Source organism: Penaeus chinensis, chromosome 19 (genome assembly GCF_019202785.1).
Source record: "Penaeus chinensis breed Huanghai No. 1 chromosome 19, ASM1920278v2, whole genome shotgun sequence".
Taxonomy (NCBI): domain Eukaryota; kingdom Metazoa; phylum Arthropoda; class Malacostraca; order Decapoda; family Penaeidae; genus Penaeus; species Penaeus chinensis.
In genome coordinates, this window is record NC_061837.1 from 4,019,498 (window position 1) to 4,037,881 (window position 18,384).

The 18,384-nt window shown below is 41.8% G+C and overlaps 1 protein-coding gene across 2 annotated transcripts in view; it reads right to left on the reverse strand.

Annotated features, from left to right (window-relative positions):
- Positions 1-474: 474 nt before the first annotated feature.
- The window catches only part of LOC125035235 (glutamate receptor ionotropic, kainate 2-like), a 23,753-nt gene continuing 5,843 nt past the window's right edge, over positions 475-18,384 (reverse strand). The window contains exons 1-10 of one of the 2 annotated variants that reach the window (XM_047627496.1): positions 17,003-17,131; positions 16,474-16,614; positions 15,886-15,998; positions 14,194-14,300; positions 13,135-13,308; positions 10,537-10,751; positions 7,375-7,592; positions 4,962-5,057; positions 4,080-4,240; positions 475-1,327 (exon numbers count right to left, since the gene is read on the reverse strand). In XM_047627496.1, coding sequence (XP_047483452.1) covers positions 970-1,327; positions 4,080-4,240; positions 4,962-5,057; positions 7,375-7,592; positions 10,537-10,751; positions 13,135-13,308; positions 14,194-14,300; positions 15,886-15,998; positions 16,474-16,614; positions 17,003-17,081 — 1,662 coding nt within the window. In that variant the 5' untranslated portion in view covers positions 17,082-17,131 and the 3' untranslated portion in view covers positions 475-969. Of the gene's footprint in view, positions 1,328-4,079; positions 4,241-4,961; positions 5,058-7,374; positions 7,593-10,536; positions 10,752-13,134; positions 13,309-14,193; positions 14,301-15,885; positions 15,999-16,473; positions 16,615-17,002; positions 17,132-18,384 lie in introns of those variants that run through there. The other variant, XM_047627495.1, reaches the window with a different exon arrangement.

Consider the following 18,384-nt stretch of genomic DNA (forward strand, 5'->3'; position numbering starts at 1 on the left):
CACCCACACATATACACACACAAACGCACACATACAAATATAATATATATATATATATATGTATGTATGTATATGTAATATATGTATATATGTGTATATATATGTATATATATATATTATATATATATGAATATATATATATATGTATATATGTATATATATATTATATATATATATGAATATATATATATGAATATATATGTATTTATATACATATATATATATGTGTGTGTGTGTGTGTGTGTGTGTGTGTGTGTGTGTGTGTGTGTGTGTGTGTGTGTGTGTGTGTGTGTGTGTGTGTGTGTGTGTGTGTATGTGTATGTGTGTATACATATATATATATATATATATATATATATAATATATATATATATATATATTATATACACACACACACACACGTGTGTGTGTGTAAATATATATATATATATATATATATATATATATATATATATATATATTCTGCATCTGCTGTGAACTACTAGTTCCACTCATAAACGCCTTCTGCGAGAACCACTGTCCTGCTGCCACCAGCTTCAACCCTGGCACGGGGAGCTCATAGGGTATTATGCTTGAACCCCAGGGTACAGTTTAATGTCCTGCCTTGGTCAAATATATATATATATATATATATATATATATATATATATATATATATATATATATATATATACAAACAGCAAATATGCTGCAAATATTTGGGTTTAGCCTATTGAAAATAGCACAATTACAAGAGTTAACAATAATACACATTTCACAATAAAAATGTTTGTCATCTTTAGCACAGCATTACTGGTAACATCACATCAGCAGGTATTGAACTACATACCAAAGGCGTTGGTAGTTTTTGGGAAGCGACCGATGGTCTGTACCATGCCCTTCCTTAAGGATAAAAGATCACAAAAGATAATTAATCAACTCCACTCTAATGTATATCTACAATATATGTGCATATAATAAATATAACCCTTAAACACGCTTTTTAAACCCTGTACGATCAACCCATGTTACGCGATTGCTTGTCCTCAGTCCGTCGCTACTTATATTTTCCTTTCGATCATAATCTTCTACCCTTTCATCTCTTCTCTGTTCCATTTCTCGCCTCCAAGAAATCTTCGCTGAAATACCCTTCTGGATGTTCTTGTAAAGGGCCTCCCCCGCCAGGATACTTAAGGAGAGGAGCATGCCGGCGCCCAGGAGGAGAAAGGCAGTAAATACGTGGGTGAGAGTTAATGGCTGTATGTCCAGGCTTTGGCAGAAGCTTGCCGTAGGCTGCCATTTGTCCATCAGCTTCTTGGTCACGCCGGAGTCCATTAAGATGAGTAATCTGGTAAAAAAAAAAATTGTTTTTATTGAATTATCTGTTGTTAAATTTTGTCAAATATATATTTTATTTCTTTTGTAAAGGCCTATCAATATATATATATATACTTATACTTATACATATACATATACATATACATATATATACATATATATACATATATATACATATATAAATATATATATACACACAATATATATATATATATATATATATATTACACAGCTGTTGTAAAACTGACAAAGATAAATTTATACATCAGTTGTGAAAATCGTCGAGATATTTTTTATACATTTGTGAAAAAATCTTAAAGAAGATTGGTTTGTTTTGAAAATGTGTCAGAATATTTCTAGGGCCAAGGTCATAAAAATCAATGTTGAGAAAAACGCCTTTGAAAGTTTGTTTCGTTATCTAAAAAAATCAAACTGTGTTGCATTAATCTAATCCTTTAAGAGACATTTTGTTACAAAACGAAAAGAACGAATACTTTTCAGAATGAAGAACATACATATCTATTTCCAACTGAAGTCCTTTCAAAACAAACATTGCAAGAAATGTATTTTTTGTTGATTCATTAATACATTAAATCATTTATTGCTGTTGATATTTAAACCATTCTTCCTAGTTCGATTAATTTTCCCAATAATATAAAGAAATAAGCTTCCTTTAACAATAATTCTGCACTACATTCACGTTTTTTCCTCTCTCTCCTGTCTTTTCATTTCCTTTTCTGTATATAAATGTAAAACTAATTACCTGTATGCTGAATATGGCATAATGAATTTAAGGAAAATAAGAAATAATAAAAGCGGCCAAACTGAAGCTTTCCGTTGCTATGTTTCCACAAAATGAAGCCATTCATGACACTCAATCACAATTTTCAGTTATATGGATTTCGAACCATTGCTCGCGTGGCTTCCCAGGTACACTGATGTCATTAGCTTTTATAAGACTTACACAAACAAACAAATTCCAATTCGGTGGTAGGCTTTTAGGCTTACCTCAAAATTGGCATGATTGGATATTGGCCCTTTTAGCACTCAAAATATGAATTTCTCTTACATTAATATCGTTACCCTGATTTTATTTCATTTATTTTTTAAACCTAAATCTGCCAAAGAACATTAACTTTCTGTATATGCATTTACTTCATCTATTTCTCTATCACAGAACTTGGAATTCTCATTTAAAATAGTTTACTGAGCAAAAGGAAAACAAAGTCAAAACGTGACCTTCCAAACGGACGTGAAGTTCGAAACGTCACCTTTTTACTTCGTTATTAATATAACATTTTATCTTCTTCATTTCCTATTAATTGTGCCTAAACGTTACTGTGTTTTTATTTGCTTTCAGTTGCACTATGCATATCCTAGCAGACCACACGAAAATTAAATTCAGCAAAAAAGCAGGAAAATCGCGCGAAATTAACCGGCCAAGCTTTGAACGTGATTTTCCCCTCGGTATAAAGCTTAAATTCAATATGTTTGATGTTCAGGGAATTGTTGCGTTTATATGGTTTTTATTTATTCACTTATTTTTTATCATGTGTTTGAGTGTCTTTTATGACTTTTAAAGAAAATAAGTTTTTAATATAATTGACTGTGTGATTAATTATATCTTTCTGTAAAGGCTGGTCAATTACTTAAAGAGAAAATATATTTATACTAAAGCTTGACACAAGAAAAGGTAAAATATTTCGATAAAATAGACAGGGCTTCACTATACTTTTATTTTATTCTATATTTCTTTTTTTCTTCGTTTATTTCCCGTTTTCTACAGTTTATTGTAGGAAATAAGTAGAGACAATGATAAATGAGATCAGGAAAAGAGAAAGGAATTGTTAAGCTTTTCGATTACACACTAATAGATAAATAGATAAGTAGATAGACCGATAAGTAAATAGACAGTTAAACATAGATAGGCAGATATGCAGCTAGATAAACGTAGATAGGTAGATATGCAGATAGATAAACGTAGATAGGTAGATATGCAGATAGATATATAGATGAACAGACAGACCTGTAGATATGTAGACATACAGCTATACAAATACACACATAAGAGTAACATAAGAAAGAGTAAAATAAAAGATAAATGTAATACAGAATTAGTAAGATAACAGATAACAGATACAAAAACAGATAAGATTTTTCAAATGAACTTCAAAATCTTTATGTATAGAGAAACATTTACTCATGCTATCGAGATAAACATGAAAATGAATATATAATGATAAATATATTAAAAGTTTACTCACGATCTCGAGATTATATATATATATATATATATATATAAATATACATATACATATAACACATATACATATATATACATATATATAAGTATATGTATATATATATATATATATATATATATATATATATATATATATACATATATACATATATACATGTATATAAATATATATATATACATTTATAAATATATATATATATACATATATATAAATATATATACATATATATAAATATATATATACATTTATATAAATATATATACATATATATAAATATATATATACATTTATATAAATATATAACTATATATATAGTTATATATATGTATATATATATATATATATATATATATTCCGGATAAATAAATCAATCAAAAATGTACTCACGTTCTTCAGATATATATATATATATATATATATATATATATATGTATGTATATATACATATATATAGATATAAGACACAATAATGAAAAAATCAACTAAAAACGAACTCACGCCCTCGAGAAGACCTCCCTATAGGGCGAGCCCCTCCTGAAGGCCATGCCGGAGGGGTAGGAGAAGAGGGGCACGGGCAGCATCTCCAGGTCGCATTGGCCGCGGGTCATGTACACCAAGTTGGTTCGGTCCATCATGTGCACGTACTTCTCTCGGCGAACCTGTGGGGGTGGGGGGGAGGTGGGAGGTGGGAGGGAAAGAGGGGTAGGGGTGGGGGTGGGGGTGGGGGTAGGGAGGGAGGGAAAGAGGGGTGGGGGGAAGGTGGGAGGGAGGGAGGGAAATAGGGGTGGGGGGGAGGTGGGAGGGAGGGAGGGAAAGAGGGGTGGGGGTGGGGGGAGGTAGGAGGGAAAGAGGGGTGGGGGTGGGGGAGGCGGGGGGAGGGAAAGAGGGGTGGGGGTGGACGGAGGCGGGAGGGAAGGAAAGCGCAGTGTTGGGGGGGGGCAGGGAGGGAGGACGGGGGGGTATTGAGTTGGAAATGGGAGGGGGGAGGAAAGGGAGAGTTTGTGGGGGGGAGGCGGTGGGAGGGGGGTAAGGAAGTAAATTTTTTTTTTTTTTTTTTGTTTCTTATTCTGTGCTTAGTTCGTATGACATTGCTGCTCTTGTTGTGTTATCTTTATTACTAAAATTATCGTATTATCATTACTATCGCATATTTGTTTTTGTTTTTATCTATTATTAGGTTCGTACATCATTGCAGTTGCTGTTATTACTATGATCATTATCATTATTATTGTTATTACTCTTACTATTAATACATATCATCATTATCAACAGTATTATTAATCATCATCATCATCATCCTCATCCTCATCCTCATCCTCATCCTCATCATCATCACCACCACCATCACCACCATCACCACCATCAGCGCACTATACCGACCCGAGCGAGGCCGGCGCCGTCGTCCTGCATGAGGCCAGAGGGAGGAGGCATCACGAGCCTTTCCCACACCTGCTGGTACAGGTAGTTGGACGAGTCCTGGCGACGAAGGAGGGAGTGAGAAGGAGGAAGATGAGTCGTGGAAGAGGGGAGAGGGTGATAAATAGGGTTGAAAGGGGAGGGATGAGAGAGTTGGGGAAGAGGGGAGAGGGTGATAAAGAGGGTTGACAGGGGAGGGATGAGAGAGTTGGGGAAGAGGGAGAGGGTGATAAAGATGGTTGACAGGGGAGGAAGATGAGTCGTGGAAGAGGGGAGAGGGTGATAAAGATGGTGAAAGGGGAGGGATGAGAGAGTTGGGGAAGAGGGGAGAGGGTGATAAAGATGGTTGACAGGGGAGGAAGATGAGTCGTGGAAGAGGGGAGAGGGTGATAAAGATGGTGAAAGGGGAGGGATGAGAGAGTTGGGGAAGAGGGGAGAGGGTGATAAAGATGGTTGACAGGGGAGGGAGGAGAGAGTGGGGAAGAGGGGAGAGGGTGATAAAGATGGTTGACAGGGGAGGGAGGAGAGAGTGGGGAAGAGGGGAGAGGGTGATAAAGATGGTGAAAGGGGAGGGATGAGAGAGTTGGGGAAGAGGGGAGAGGGTGATAAAGATGGTGAAAGGGGAGGGAAGAGAGAGTTGGGGAAGAGGGGAGAGGGTGATAAAGATGGTGAAAGGGGAGGGATGAGAGAGTTGGGGAAGAGGGGAGAGGGTGATAAAGATGGTGAAAGGGGAGGGAAGAGAGAGTTGGGGAAGAGGGGAGAGGGTGATAAAGATGGTGAAAGGGGAGGGATGAGAGAGTTGGGGAAGAGGGGAGAGGGTGATAAAGATGGTGAAAGGGGAGGGATGAGAGAGTTGGGGAAGAGGGGAGAGGGTGATAAAGATGGTGAAAGGGGAGGGAGGAGAGAGTTGGGGAAGAGGGGAGAGGGTGATAAAGATGGTGAAAGGGGAGGGATGAGAGAGTTGGGGAAGAGGGGAGAGGGTGATAAAGATGGTGAAAGGGGAGGGAGGAGAGAGTTGGGGAAGAGGGAGAGGGTGATAAAGATGGTTGAAAGGGGAGGAAGATAAGTCGTGAAAGAGGGGAGAGGGTGATAAAGATGGTGAAAGGGGAGGGATGAGAGAGTTGGGGAAGAGGGAGAGGGTGATAAAGATGGTGAAAGGGGAGGGAGGAGAGAGTGGGGAAGAGGGGAGAGGGTGATAAAGATGGTTGAAAGGGGAGGGAGGAGAGAGTTGGGGAAGAGGGAGAGGGTGATAAAGATGGTGAAAGGGGAGGGAGGAGAGAGTTGGGGAAGAGGGGAGAGGGTGATAAAGATGGTTGACAGGGGAGGGAGGAGAGAGTTGGGGAAGAGGGGAGAGGGTGATAAAGATGGTGAAAGGGGAGGGAAGAGAGAGTTGGGGAAGAGGGAGAGGGTGATAAAGAGGGTTGAAAGGGGAGGGATGAGAGAGTTGGGGAAGAGGGGAGAGGGTGATAAAGATGGTGAAAGGGGAGGGATGAGAGAGTTGGGGAAGAGGGGAGAGGGTGATAAAGATGGTGAAAGGGGAGGGATGAGAGAGTTGGGGAAGAGGGAGAGGGTGATAAAGATGGTGAAAGGGGAGGGAGGAGAGAGTGGGGAAGAGGGAGAGGGTGATAAAGAGGGTTGAAAGGAGAGGGATGGAGAGAGGAGGGAGAAACAGAAGAAGGGCTAAGAAGAAGGAAGTGGGGAGAGGCTGATAAAGATGGTAAGAGGGGAGGGATGTAGAAAGGAGGGAGTTGAGAAGAAGAAAGAGGAATGGGGAAAAGGGGAGACGGTGATAAAGATGGAGAAATGAGGAAATGAGGTTTCTTCATGTTCTGGCGACGAAGGAGGGGTAGAGGAGAAAGAATAGGAATAGGGAAAAAGGGAGAGAGTGATAAAGATGGTAAAAGGGGAGGAGATAAGGTAAGAGAAGAAGGAAGACGGGAGAAGGTGATAAAGATTGAACTATAAGGGAAAAGAAGAATGGTGAGAGAGAAGGGGGGGGGGGGGCAATGGTATAGAGAAATTGCGAGTAAGAAGGGTAGAGGAAAATATTCAGACAAACACACACACAAACAATATAAACATACACAAGCTAAGGTAAGCACATGTTATCACGCACAAATAATATAAACACTCGTGACACACCTACACATAAAAGCATACACACAAACACACCAGCAGACACACACAAATACACCAGCAAACACACACACACACACAGACACACACACACACACACACACACACACACACACACACACACACACACACACACACACACACACACACACACACACACACACACCCTAGTTCATTCTCACACACACGGACACACCCTAGTTTACACCCTTACCTCCACACACCCATTCGCACACCTCACCTTGAAGTCATTCTCGACGGAGATGCCCTCGGTGAATCCAAACCTGTACTTTCCGTTTTCGAGGATTCCCCGGAGGTCCCTGAAGGGCTGGCTGTCCGTGGTGATGGCGAGGGACGAGAAGAGGGCGCTCGTGTAGTGGCAGTACAGGAGGACCGTCGTGACGAAGGAGGCGAGGAAGAAGATGCGGCTGGGGGCGCTCGTGAAACTCAGGGAGGTGCCTGGGACGTGGGTGAGGGAGAAGGAATGATGGGTGCGATCAGGGCGTAAAGGAGAAGAGATCGAGGGAAGAGAAGGAGGAAGAGGAAAAGAAAAAAGAAGGACGTGGAGGAGAGAAAGCACGAGAGGAAGAGAAGTCATTCTTCCTCACTCTCACCTCTTCTAATTCCCTCTCCTCCTACCCTCATTTTCCTTCCCTTTCTCCCTATCCCTGACTTCTTCTATCTCCTTCCCTCCTACCTCCTTTCCTCTCTCTCATTTCTCCCTCCCTTCTTCCCTCTTCCCATGTCCCTCTCTGTTTTCCTCTCCCTCTCTACCTTCCTCTTTCCCTCTCCCTCCCTCTTCCAATTTTTCTCTCTCGCTCTCTCGTTTATGAAATGAGAGGCTTATGACAATTGATTAAGATAACAATTTAGTCCCAAAAATATTTAAAGTGAAGCTACTGAACTAAATCACATATTGTGCTACCATCACTCACAAATTGCAGCAAGTCAGTCAACTTTGCAATCGTCTATTTTACCATTTGATGTTACGAATTCCTTCCACAACGTATATCCATTAGATAAGCATATGCATTTTGCAACAATAAAGAGGCTTTTCCACAGTTAGGTGTGTGTGTGTGTCTTGCAATCCCTGTCCTATATTTAAAACTACACTTCATTTGTTGCAAATTGAGAATGTTGCAAAGTACAATACATAATGTCATATCAGATCTTTCATAAAAAAAAAAATTCGTGAAAGTTGATAACATCTAAATATAGGATTTTACAATCGTTATCATCATTACCTGCTTTCATGAACTACACTGATAACTTATCATAAGCAGATAATATTTAATTATAGAAGTGAATATGATAACAAAAACTATATTAGATAGAATTTGATGCAAGAATAGACAATACAAAACTGGACATTAATACAAAAAAGGCAAAACATCACAACGAAAGCGAATTATCCCACACACAAAAAAAAAAACAACTGAACATTACAGTGAAAAACTCTAACGCCTCTTGAATAATGACTTCAAGTAACACAAATCCCAGCGAATCCTGCGCAAGAAAGCCAACTCTGAAATTATCTTGAGCAGAGTTTAATCCACTTAAGATTAATAAGAAAAAGAAAAAAAGTTAAACCGACGCTCGGGCTTCGACTCACGCCACGACACGAGATACAGATCCCGTTGTTGCTGTTGCTTCTTCAGCTGTTGTTGTTGTTTCTGTTGCTTCTTCGGCTGTTGTTGTTGTTGTCTCTGTTGCATCGTCAGCTGTTGTTGTTGTTTCTGTTGCATCTTCAGCTGTTGTTGTTTCTATTGCATCTTCGGCCATTGTTGTTGTTTCCGTTGCATCTTCGGCTGTTGTTGTTCGTGTTTCTGTTGCATCTTCAGCTGTTGTTGTTGTTTCTGTTGCATCTTTAGCTGTTGTTGTTCGTGTTTTTGTTGCATCTTCAGCTGTTGCTGTTGTTTCTGTTGCATCTTCAGCTGTTGTTGTTGTTTCTGTTACATCTTTAGCTGTTCTTGTTCGTGTTTTTGTTGCATCTTCAGCTGTTGTTGTTCGTGTTTTTGTTGCATCTTCAGCTGTTGTTGTTGTTTCTGTTGCATCTTCAGCCGTTGTTGTAATTATTGTTGTATCTTCAGCTGTTGTTTCATTTTTTTTTTGTTAGTGTTTCTGTTGTATCGCCTTCTGTTATTTTTATTGAAGCTTCTGTTGTCAGTGTTGTTACATTTCGTTGTTATTCGTGTTGCTGTTGTTGAATCTGTTGATATTGTGTATTTTATTGTTGTTATTGTCGTTTTTGTTGTTGTTGGTTTTGGGTACATAAGGAAGGCTGGCTGGCTGCTGCTTAACATGGAGCTGATGTACCCTATACATGTACAAACAAACAGATGTGTGTGCTTGCATATACATAACTTCACAAACATATATACATATACAAGCATATCATATATGATACATGTTTATATCTGTCTGTGTGTGTGTGTGTGTGTGTGTGTGTGTGTGTGTGTGTGTGTGTCTGTGTGTGTGTATGTGTGTGTGTGTATATGTATGTATGTATGTATGTATGTATGTATGTATGTATGTATGTATGTATGTATGTATGTATGTATGTATGTATGTATGTATATGTATATATATGTATCTATGTATGTATGTATGTATGTATGTATATACATATAAATAGATAGATAGAGATATAATAGATAGATATACATACATATATATATAAATATATACATATATATGTGTATGTATATATATAAATATATATATACATATATATGTATGTATATGTATATATATATATATATATATATATATATATATATATATATATCGATGTGTGTGTGTGTGTGTACAAAATCTCACATTCATCAAAGCGATCGCCAATCTTCTCCGGGTTGAACTAAGAAAATATCTGGAAGAACCTTTACATAACATTCTCCCAAACTCTAGAGAAAATATTCTAGACCTAGAATTTCATCAGAAAAACGATCGACGCGACACTGCGGGCAAAAGCAGACAAAAGCAAGCAGTAGCAAGTCAGGAGCAGATAAAAGTAAGTCCAACCAAGCAAAAGCAAGTCAGAAGCAGACAAAAGCAACCAACAGCAAGACAAGAGCAGATAAAAGCAAGTCAAAATCAGATAAAAAGCAAGCCAAAGTCGACAAAAACAAGCATGCAAGAGCGCCATGCAAACGAGCGGAGTGGCCAGGGCGCAGGGTCGTCGATCTCTCATCGCCCACTGTTGCGCCCGCCGTGACAGGTCGTGGCGGTTCCATTGTCCTGACTCAGCCTCGGTTCCTGCTGAGATCTCCCAATCTCTGACCCGGACCCATCTCAGACCAGAACCAATCTCTGACCCGAACCAATCTCCGACACGAACCAATCTCCGACCCAAACCAATATCCGACCCGATCCAATCTCTGACCCGAACCAATCTCCAAGTTACCTTGCTGACCCAGAAACCCGAGGGTACAGGTTACGGCGTCGAGGAGCGTGACCTTCGTGGCCTCGCTGGGGGATGACCTGGACACGAGAGAGAGGACACAGGGACACAGGACGAGGAACAGGACAACCGCCGCCCAACTCCTACACCCGAACTCCTGCGTGTAGCTCTCCCACACGCCCGTCAGCTGGTGCGCTCGCTGGACTACCATGATGTAACTAGGGAGGGGAGAGAACAGAATGGGGGAATGGAAGAATGGGGGAAAAGAGGGGAGATAACAGAATGGGGGAATTGAAGAATGAGGGAAAAAGGTTGTTAGTCTGGTGTTGGGAGGAGAGGGTAGAATGGGGGAATGGGAGGAGAGGAAAACAGGTTGTTAGATAATAAAATGGGAGAATGAAAGGAGGGGAAAAAGTTGTTTAGGTGGTGTTGCGAGAAGAGAATTGGGGAATGAAAGGAGAGGAAAAAGAGTGGTTAAAGTGTTGTTAAAGAGTTGTTATAAAGTCGGTAAAGTTCCGAAGAGAAAATAAAACGGGGGAATGATAGAATGAGAGGAAAAGGTTAAGGTGTTATTACTTTGAAATAATAAAATGGAGAATGTGAGAAAGGGAAAAAGGTTGTTAAAATGTTGAATAAACAGAGGAGGAGAGAAAGAGAGAGGGGGTGGAGTTGGTAAATACTGTTACAAGAAGAAACAAAAGGGAAACAATGGAGTAAAAAAAAAGATTATTAAGAAAGAAAAAAAAAAAGGTTGTTAAATGTTGTTACAAGAAACAAAAGGGAAAAAAAGAAGGGGTAAAAAAAAGATTATTAAGAAAGAAAGAAAAAAAAAGTTGCTAAATGTTGTTGCGATTGGAGAAGAGAAAAGGAAGAAAAAATAAATGTTTTTTTTAGCGAGGAGTGAACAAAAGAGGGAAATAAAGAAGGGGGGGAGGTTATTAAGTGTTGTTGTGACGAACGAATAAAAGGAGGAAGGAGAGAAGATAAAAAGAAAATTAAACGTTGCGAGGAAGAAACAAGAAGGGAAAGAGAGAAGTGAAAAAAAAGCTATTAAATGGGGAAAAGTTGTTAAATGTTGTTACGTTGTCGTGAAAGTTGAAAGAAAAAATGCTGATAAGAAATTGTTGCGTAGTTTAGTTACACAGTTGCAATATATGCAACATGCAACCTGTTTTGTGCCATGTTGCTCGAGTGATTTTGCTTTTTTTGAATGAGAGAATGAGGTAAATGACTCTAATAATTATATCAAAATTGTGATGAAAGGAGTATAAATATTAAACTAACACTATTAATTTAAAAAGTTGATGATAATGACGATAATTATAAATGATTATAGCGTGACAGTTTCGCAATAATAAATATCTAAATTCTGGCTGATGATTTTCCAATCGTTCAAATTACCACACCATATCACTGAAATGTTTAATTATGCATGATATTCACAGCTCATGCAATTGATAAATATGCATGACATTCCTAGCTCCATGCCCACCATCACCACACTCGCCCCTGCCTTCCCGTTGATACCCACTCACTATCCACACCCATCCACCCTATCCAACTATCCCTAAACCAGCCCACTACTATTCATCCCCTTCCCACCCACACTTGCCCATTTCCTATCCATACCCTACTCACCCGTTCCTTACCTACCCACCCTTACCCATTCCCTATCCATCCCCTACCCACCCGCACTTGCCCATTCCCTACCTACCCTCACTTACCCATCCCCTACCCACCCTCACTTACCCATCCCCTACCCACCCACACCTACCCATTCCCTACCCATTCCTTACCCACCCACACTTACTCATCCCCTACCCACCCACACTTACTCATCCCCTACCCACCCACACTTACTCATCCCCTACCCACCCACACTTACTCATCCCCTACCCACCCACACCCTACGTATTCCCTACCCCCCCTTCCTTACCCCCCACACTTACCCATTCCTTACCCACCCACACCTACCTACTCCCTACCCATTCCTCACCCACACACCCTTACCCATCTCCTACCCACCCATTCCTTACCCACCCACACTTACCCATTCCCTATCTGTTCCCTATCCACTCACCTCCTACCCATCAATTCCCTGCAAGCGCCCTACCTACCCACCCACCCCCCTCTTCACCCCCCTCCCCCAGCCACTACCCCCTTCCTCTCCCCCCCTCCCTCCCTACCACCCATCCCCCTCTCCACTCCCCTCCCCCAACCTCTACCCCCTTCCTCTCCCTCTCTCCCTTCCTACCATCCATCCCCCTCTCCACCCCCCCCCAGCCTCTACCCCCTTCCTCTCCCCCCCACTCCCTCCCTCCCACCCATCCCCCTCTCCACCCCCCTCCCCCAGCCTCTACCCCCCACTCCCTCCCTACCACCCATCCCCCTCTTCACCCCCCTCCCCCAACCTCTACCCACTTCCTCTCCCCCCACCCCTCCCTCCCTCCCTCCCCCCTCCCACCCCCCCTCCCCCAACCTCTACCCCCTTCCTCTCCCCCCACTCCCTCCCTCCCACCCATCCCCCTCTCCACCCCCCCTCCCCCAACCTCTACCCCCTTCCCCCTCCCCCCCACTCCCTCCCTCCCCCCCTCCACTCACCGAACCTCCGCCACCGGTATGACGAAGTCGACGGCGCGGCTCCTGGCGACGGTGTAGTCGAGGGGCGCCATGATCACGTCGGCGAGGCCCTCCACCAGCTCGCCGACCATGCCCGACCACCGGCCCTCCGTCAGCGTGCCCCAGTCTTCGTCTCGAGGGCGGCGGCACGTCGAGCTGAGGTCGAAAGGGGGTCGTCGGTTGAGTGGGGTAATGTGGCTGTCTCTCTCTCTCTCTCTTTCTCTCTCTCTCTCTCTCTCTCTCTCTCTCTCTCTCTCTCTCTCTCTCTCTCTCTCTCTCTCTCTCTCTCTCTCTCTTTTTTTTTTCATTCTTTCTCGCTTCCTTTCTCTTTTTTCTTTACCTTTCTCTTTTCTTTTTTTTTCTCTCTCTATCGCCCTCTCTGTCTCTCTGTCTCTTTGTCTCTCTGTCTCTCTCTCTCTCACTCCCTCCCTCCCTCTCCCTCCTCTCCCTCTCCCTCTCTCCCTCTCTCACTCCCTCCCTCCCTCTCCCTCCCTCTCTCTCTCCCTCTCCCTCTCCCTCTCCCTCTCCCTCTCCCTCTCCCTCTCCCTCCTCTCCCTCCTCTCCCTCCTCTTCCTCCTCTTCCTCCTCCCCCTCCTCCTCCTCTCGCGCTTTCTCCCACTCTATCTCAATGCTAATAATATTAATAGTAATAATGGTAATAATATTAACAATAACAATAATAACGATGAAGGCAATAACAACAATAATTATGATAACAATACTAATAATAATGACAATAATGATAACAACAATAATAATGACAACAATTATAACAATAATAATAATAATATAAATAACCATAACAATAATAATAACAAAAATAATAACAATAATAACAACAATAACAACAACAATAATAATAATAATAATAATAATAATAATAATAATAATAATAATAATAATAATAATAACAGCAACAACAACAATAACAACACCACCACCACCACGAACAACAACGCTAACAAAATCACAACAGCCACAGCGACCTCCCCGACATGACGCAATCACCTGTCGTCGTCTCCCTTCGTCTCCCCCACCTACGTGAAGTTCAGTCGCTCCTTGAGGATGTCCCAGGCGCTGCCCATCCAGCCGGTCACCTCCTGGCTACCCGACTCGTCCACCAGCCGGTTGATGGTCACGGGAGGCCACTGGGGGAGGAGGAGGAGGAGGAGGATGGGTGTGGTGTTTGGGTATGGGTGGGTATGGGTGGGGGGGGGGGGTTAGTGGGTGGGTGGATGGGTGGGTGAGTGGGTTTGGGTGGATAGGTGGGGGGGTGAGTGAGTGAGTGAGTAGGTGAGTGAGTAAGTGGGTGAGTGGGTGGGTGGGTGGGTGGGTAAGTGAGTGAGTGGGTGAATGGGTGAATGGGTGAGTGGGTGGGTGGGTGGGTAAGTGTGTGAGTGGGTAGGTAGGCGAATGGGTGGGTGAGTGAGTGAGTGTGAGTGTGAGTGTGAGTGAGTGTGAGTGAGTGAGTGAGTGAGTGAGTGAGTGAGTGAGTGAGTGAGTGAGTGAGTGAGTGAGTGAGTGAGTGAGTGAGTGAGTGAGTGAGTGAGTAAGTGAGTGCGTCACTTTCTTATTTTGTCATGTAAAAAAGACTCGGCTAAGTGCAAGCTATTCCTTCTTAAAATCGTGTCATTTTTTATCACCTCCCTATGCAAATATGGAGCAAACGCGACCATACTTAAAAGACAATGTAAATGTTACCAAGCCGTCATTACAAAATTAGTCATATTTTATACACGGATTATGGGTTCCCGTGTTATCCTTGAAAAAAAAAAATTCCATATCACAAAGAAACACAAAAGATATTATTTAAGTAATATCATATTCTAGTAGCCCAGCTGACGTTAAGATTAACCCTCACAAAATGTGTATATTATATAGCACAGTTGGTAATTATGAATTTCACCATTTCTTGCTACAAAAAAAAAAAAAAAAAAAAAAAAAACAGAATTAATAATGTCTGAACTCTGCCTGTCCTCTGCTTCGTTGTTGCGTCCTGAGCTATGCAAATATATATATATTTTTCGCTTGTTACACTACAACTTAATAATTTTTTGTTTGTGTATTATTAACACCTGCATGATCCAAGTGAAATTAAATTGTCAGAATGGATGTAATTAAAAAGAGATGGAGAGAGGGAGAGGGATGGAGGGAGTGAGGAGAGAGGGTGTGTATGTGTGTGTGTGTGTGTGTGTGTGTATGTGTGTGTGTGTGTGTGTGTGTGTGTGTGTGTGTGTGTGTGTGTGAGAGAGAGAGAGAGAGAAAGAGATAGAGAGAGAGAGAGAGAGAGAGAGAGAGAGAGAGAGAGAGAGAGAGAGAGAGAGAAAGAAAGAGAGAGAGAGAGAGAGAGAGAGAGAGAGAGAGAGAGAGAGAGAGAGAGGGAGGGAGGGAGGGAGGGAGGGAGGGAGGGAGGGAGAAAGAGAGAAAGAAAGAAAGAAATAGAGAAAGAGAGAGAAAGAGAGAGAGAGAGAGAGAGAGAGAGAGAGAGAGAGAGAGAGAGAGAGAGAGAGAGAGAGAGAGAGAGGGAGAGAAGGAGGGAGGGAGGGAGGGAGGGAGGGAGAAATAAAGAAAAAAAGAAAGAAAGAAAGAAAGAGAGAGAGAGAGAGAGAGAGAGAGAGAGAGAGAGAGAGAGAGAGAGAGAGAGAGAGAGAGAGAGAGAGAGAGAGAGAGAGACTCAAAAGGCAGAGACAGAGAGACAACGCCAAAACGAAACGCAACAAAAAACACACCCACCTCGTGCGTCAGGCAGCGCAGTTCGATGCCCATGAGGTCGAAGCGCCGTTCACTCTTGTCCTCTGCAGGAGCGCGCAGGAGAGTCATTCCGCCGCCTCGAGATTCCTGCAAATCTACGGTCCTTGAAGAGTCACAGTTCCTGATACTTCTGTTGCGCCTGTTGCTGCTGTTGCTTCTGTTGTTTCTGTTGCGTTTGTTTCTGTTGTGTCTGTTGCGGTTATATCTGTTGTGTCTGTTTTTGTTGCGTTTGTTTCGGGTGTGTCATATACATATATATACATATATATGAATATTATATATATATATATATATATATATATGCATGCATACGTGTATATACAGAGTGGACAGTACACACACACATACACATATACGTGTGTGTGTGTGTGTGTGTGTGTGTGTGTGTGTGTGTGTGTGTGTGTGTGTGTGTGTGTGTGTGTGTGTGTGTGTGTGTGTGTGTGTGTGTGTGAATACATATAAAGACATAGACAGATAGATAGATAACAAACTATACACACGAAACACATTCACACCTAACGAATGCAAACCCAAGCCCCACAACGAGGAAGGAAGTGCCAAGTCGCGTACCCAGTGCCCCACCACCTGCACGTTGGGCCTCACGAACGGCCCGGCTCTGTACACCTCGACCAGCGTCACCCGAGACACGGCGCTCATCTCCGCCCGCGTCTGCACAGGCAGCATCCCGCCCTGGGGCTCCGCGAACGTCACCTGGGGGAGGGAAGGGGCGGGGGGGCTCGTGAGGGCTAGTAGGTCGACCTGGAGTGTGTGTGTGTGTGTGTGTGTGTGTGTGTGTGTGTGTGTGTGTGTGTGTGTGTGTGTGTGTGTGTGTGTGTGTGTGTGTGTGTGTGTGAACATAAACATATATACACACACTAACGCACACACTGACACAGATACAGACACAGGCACACGCATAAACAAATATGTGTATGCGTGTTCTGAAATTTACATCACGAAAGAAAATATGATAACTAAGTACTTAAAAGAAATGCTAAAAAGGCGAAACAAACAAGGATAATTGCTTCGAATTATCTACTTCGCATCAAACGAGGCTGTTAGGTGTTTATTGCACTATTTGGTGACTAAGAGAAGTTACCTAATTCCCCTTGTTTGTATAACTCTTTTTCTTTGGTATGTTGATTGTTTTTTGCTGTCGTTGTTGGTGTTTTTGTCATTATGATTACTTTTATCAGGTTTGTTATGATTGGATTTTGTCGGCATTGTTATTTTATCAATATTATTACCGTCGACTGTTGTTGCCACAGCTGCCTTGCGTTCTGTTGAAGAATACGGAACACTTCTGTTGCGCTACACAGAATACGCTCCAACGGGACGGTCTGTAGCGCTACGGTGACGTTCAGATGTAAACATTGACCCACAGGAGCTTTCTTTTATTCTAGTATTTATCACGGTCAACTTTTTTTTATCATTACATATATTTTCCATTTATTGTCCAGCAGCTAGGCTTACAAGTAGAAAGAAATACTCTCATGTTTCTTCACACTTAATTTCATGGTTGTACAAGGGAGTTTAGCTGGATATGTAGTCAAATACCACTCAAGAAGTACCCACTTGGTACCCACTAGGCGTACCACCTCTCGGGACCGTAGCGTTTGTGCGCCACACAAAAAAATACAGGCTACAAGCCGTTCCGTTAAAATTGCACGATTCATAAGGCTACGAAGTGCCCAAAGGAGCGCAAGCCTGATGTTATTCGTACTGAGTACACACACACGTATAAACATATGTGCGTGCGTGTGTGAGTGTGTGCGTGTGTCCGTGTCCGTGTTATTGTGTTTAAGCTAAAAATATCACTCCACGTGCATGTACATGCACATATCACTCCACTTTGCATTTAAATTGAAGTTGTTTTTTTCGTAATTGTATCTTGAAGTCACAGTTAAAATCGTCAAGCATCATCTTTCGTATTTCGATTTTGAAACCCTCAGAAATATAAATAAGGAAATGAATGTGTATATGTAATTTATTACTGTTTATTATGTGTATGCATTCACTGAATATTTTTATCACTGCAATGTTCAAATATTAGTATGATGGAATTAGTAGTAATAATAGTAATAGTATGAGTCACACACACACACACACACACACACACACACACACACACACACACACACACACACACACACACACACATCAGGGCAGTAGATTTCATAGCAGGAAATGCGGACAAAGAAAGAATCTTGGTAGTCTCTACTTTGTCGTCACTTCAACCCCTGACTCCTTTCCATGATACGAGATCGACTCATGATAGAACTGAATGGAGAGCCACGGCGGTTTATTTTGAACCTTCCGTTTGATGATAATGATGATGAGTCTCAGCATTTTGATTTAGTAGTAATAGTAGTAGTATGAGTCTCAGCTTATATTATAATTCTTTTTTTTTTTAATTATGTTGACAAGTATTGAGCTCTCATGGCAAAAAGTAAATAAAAAAATAAATATGTCTTCTTTCCA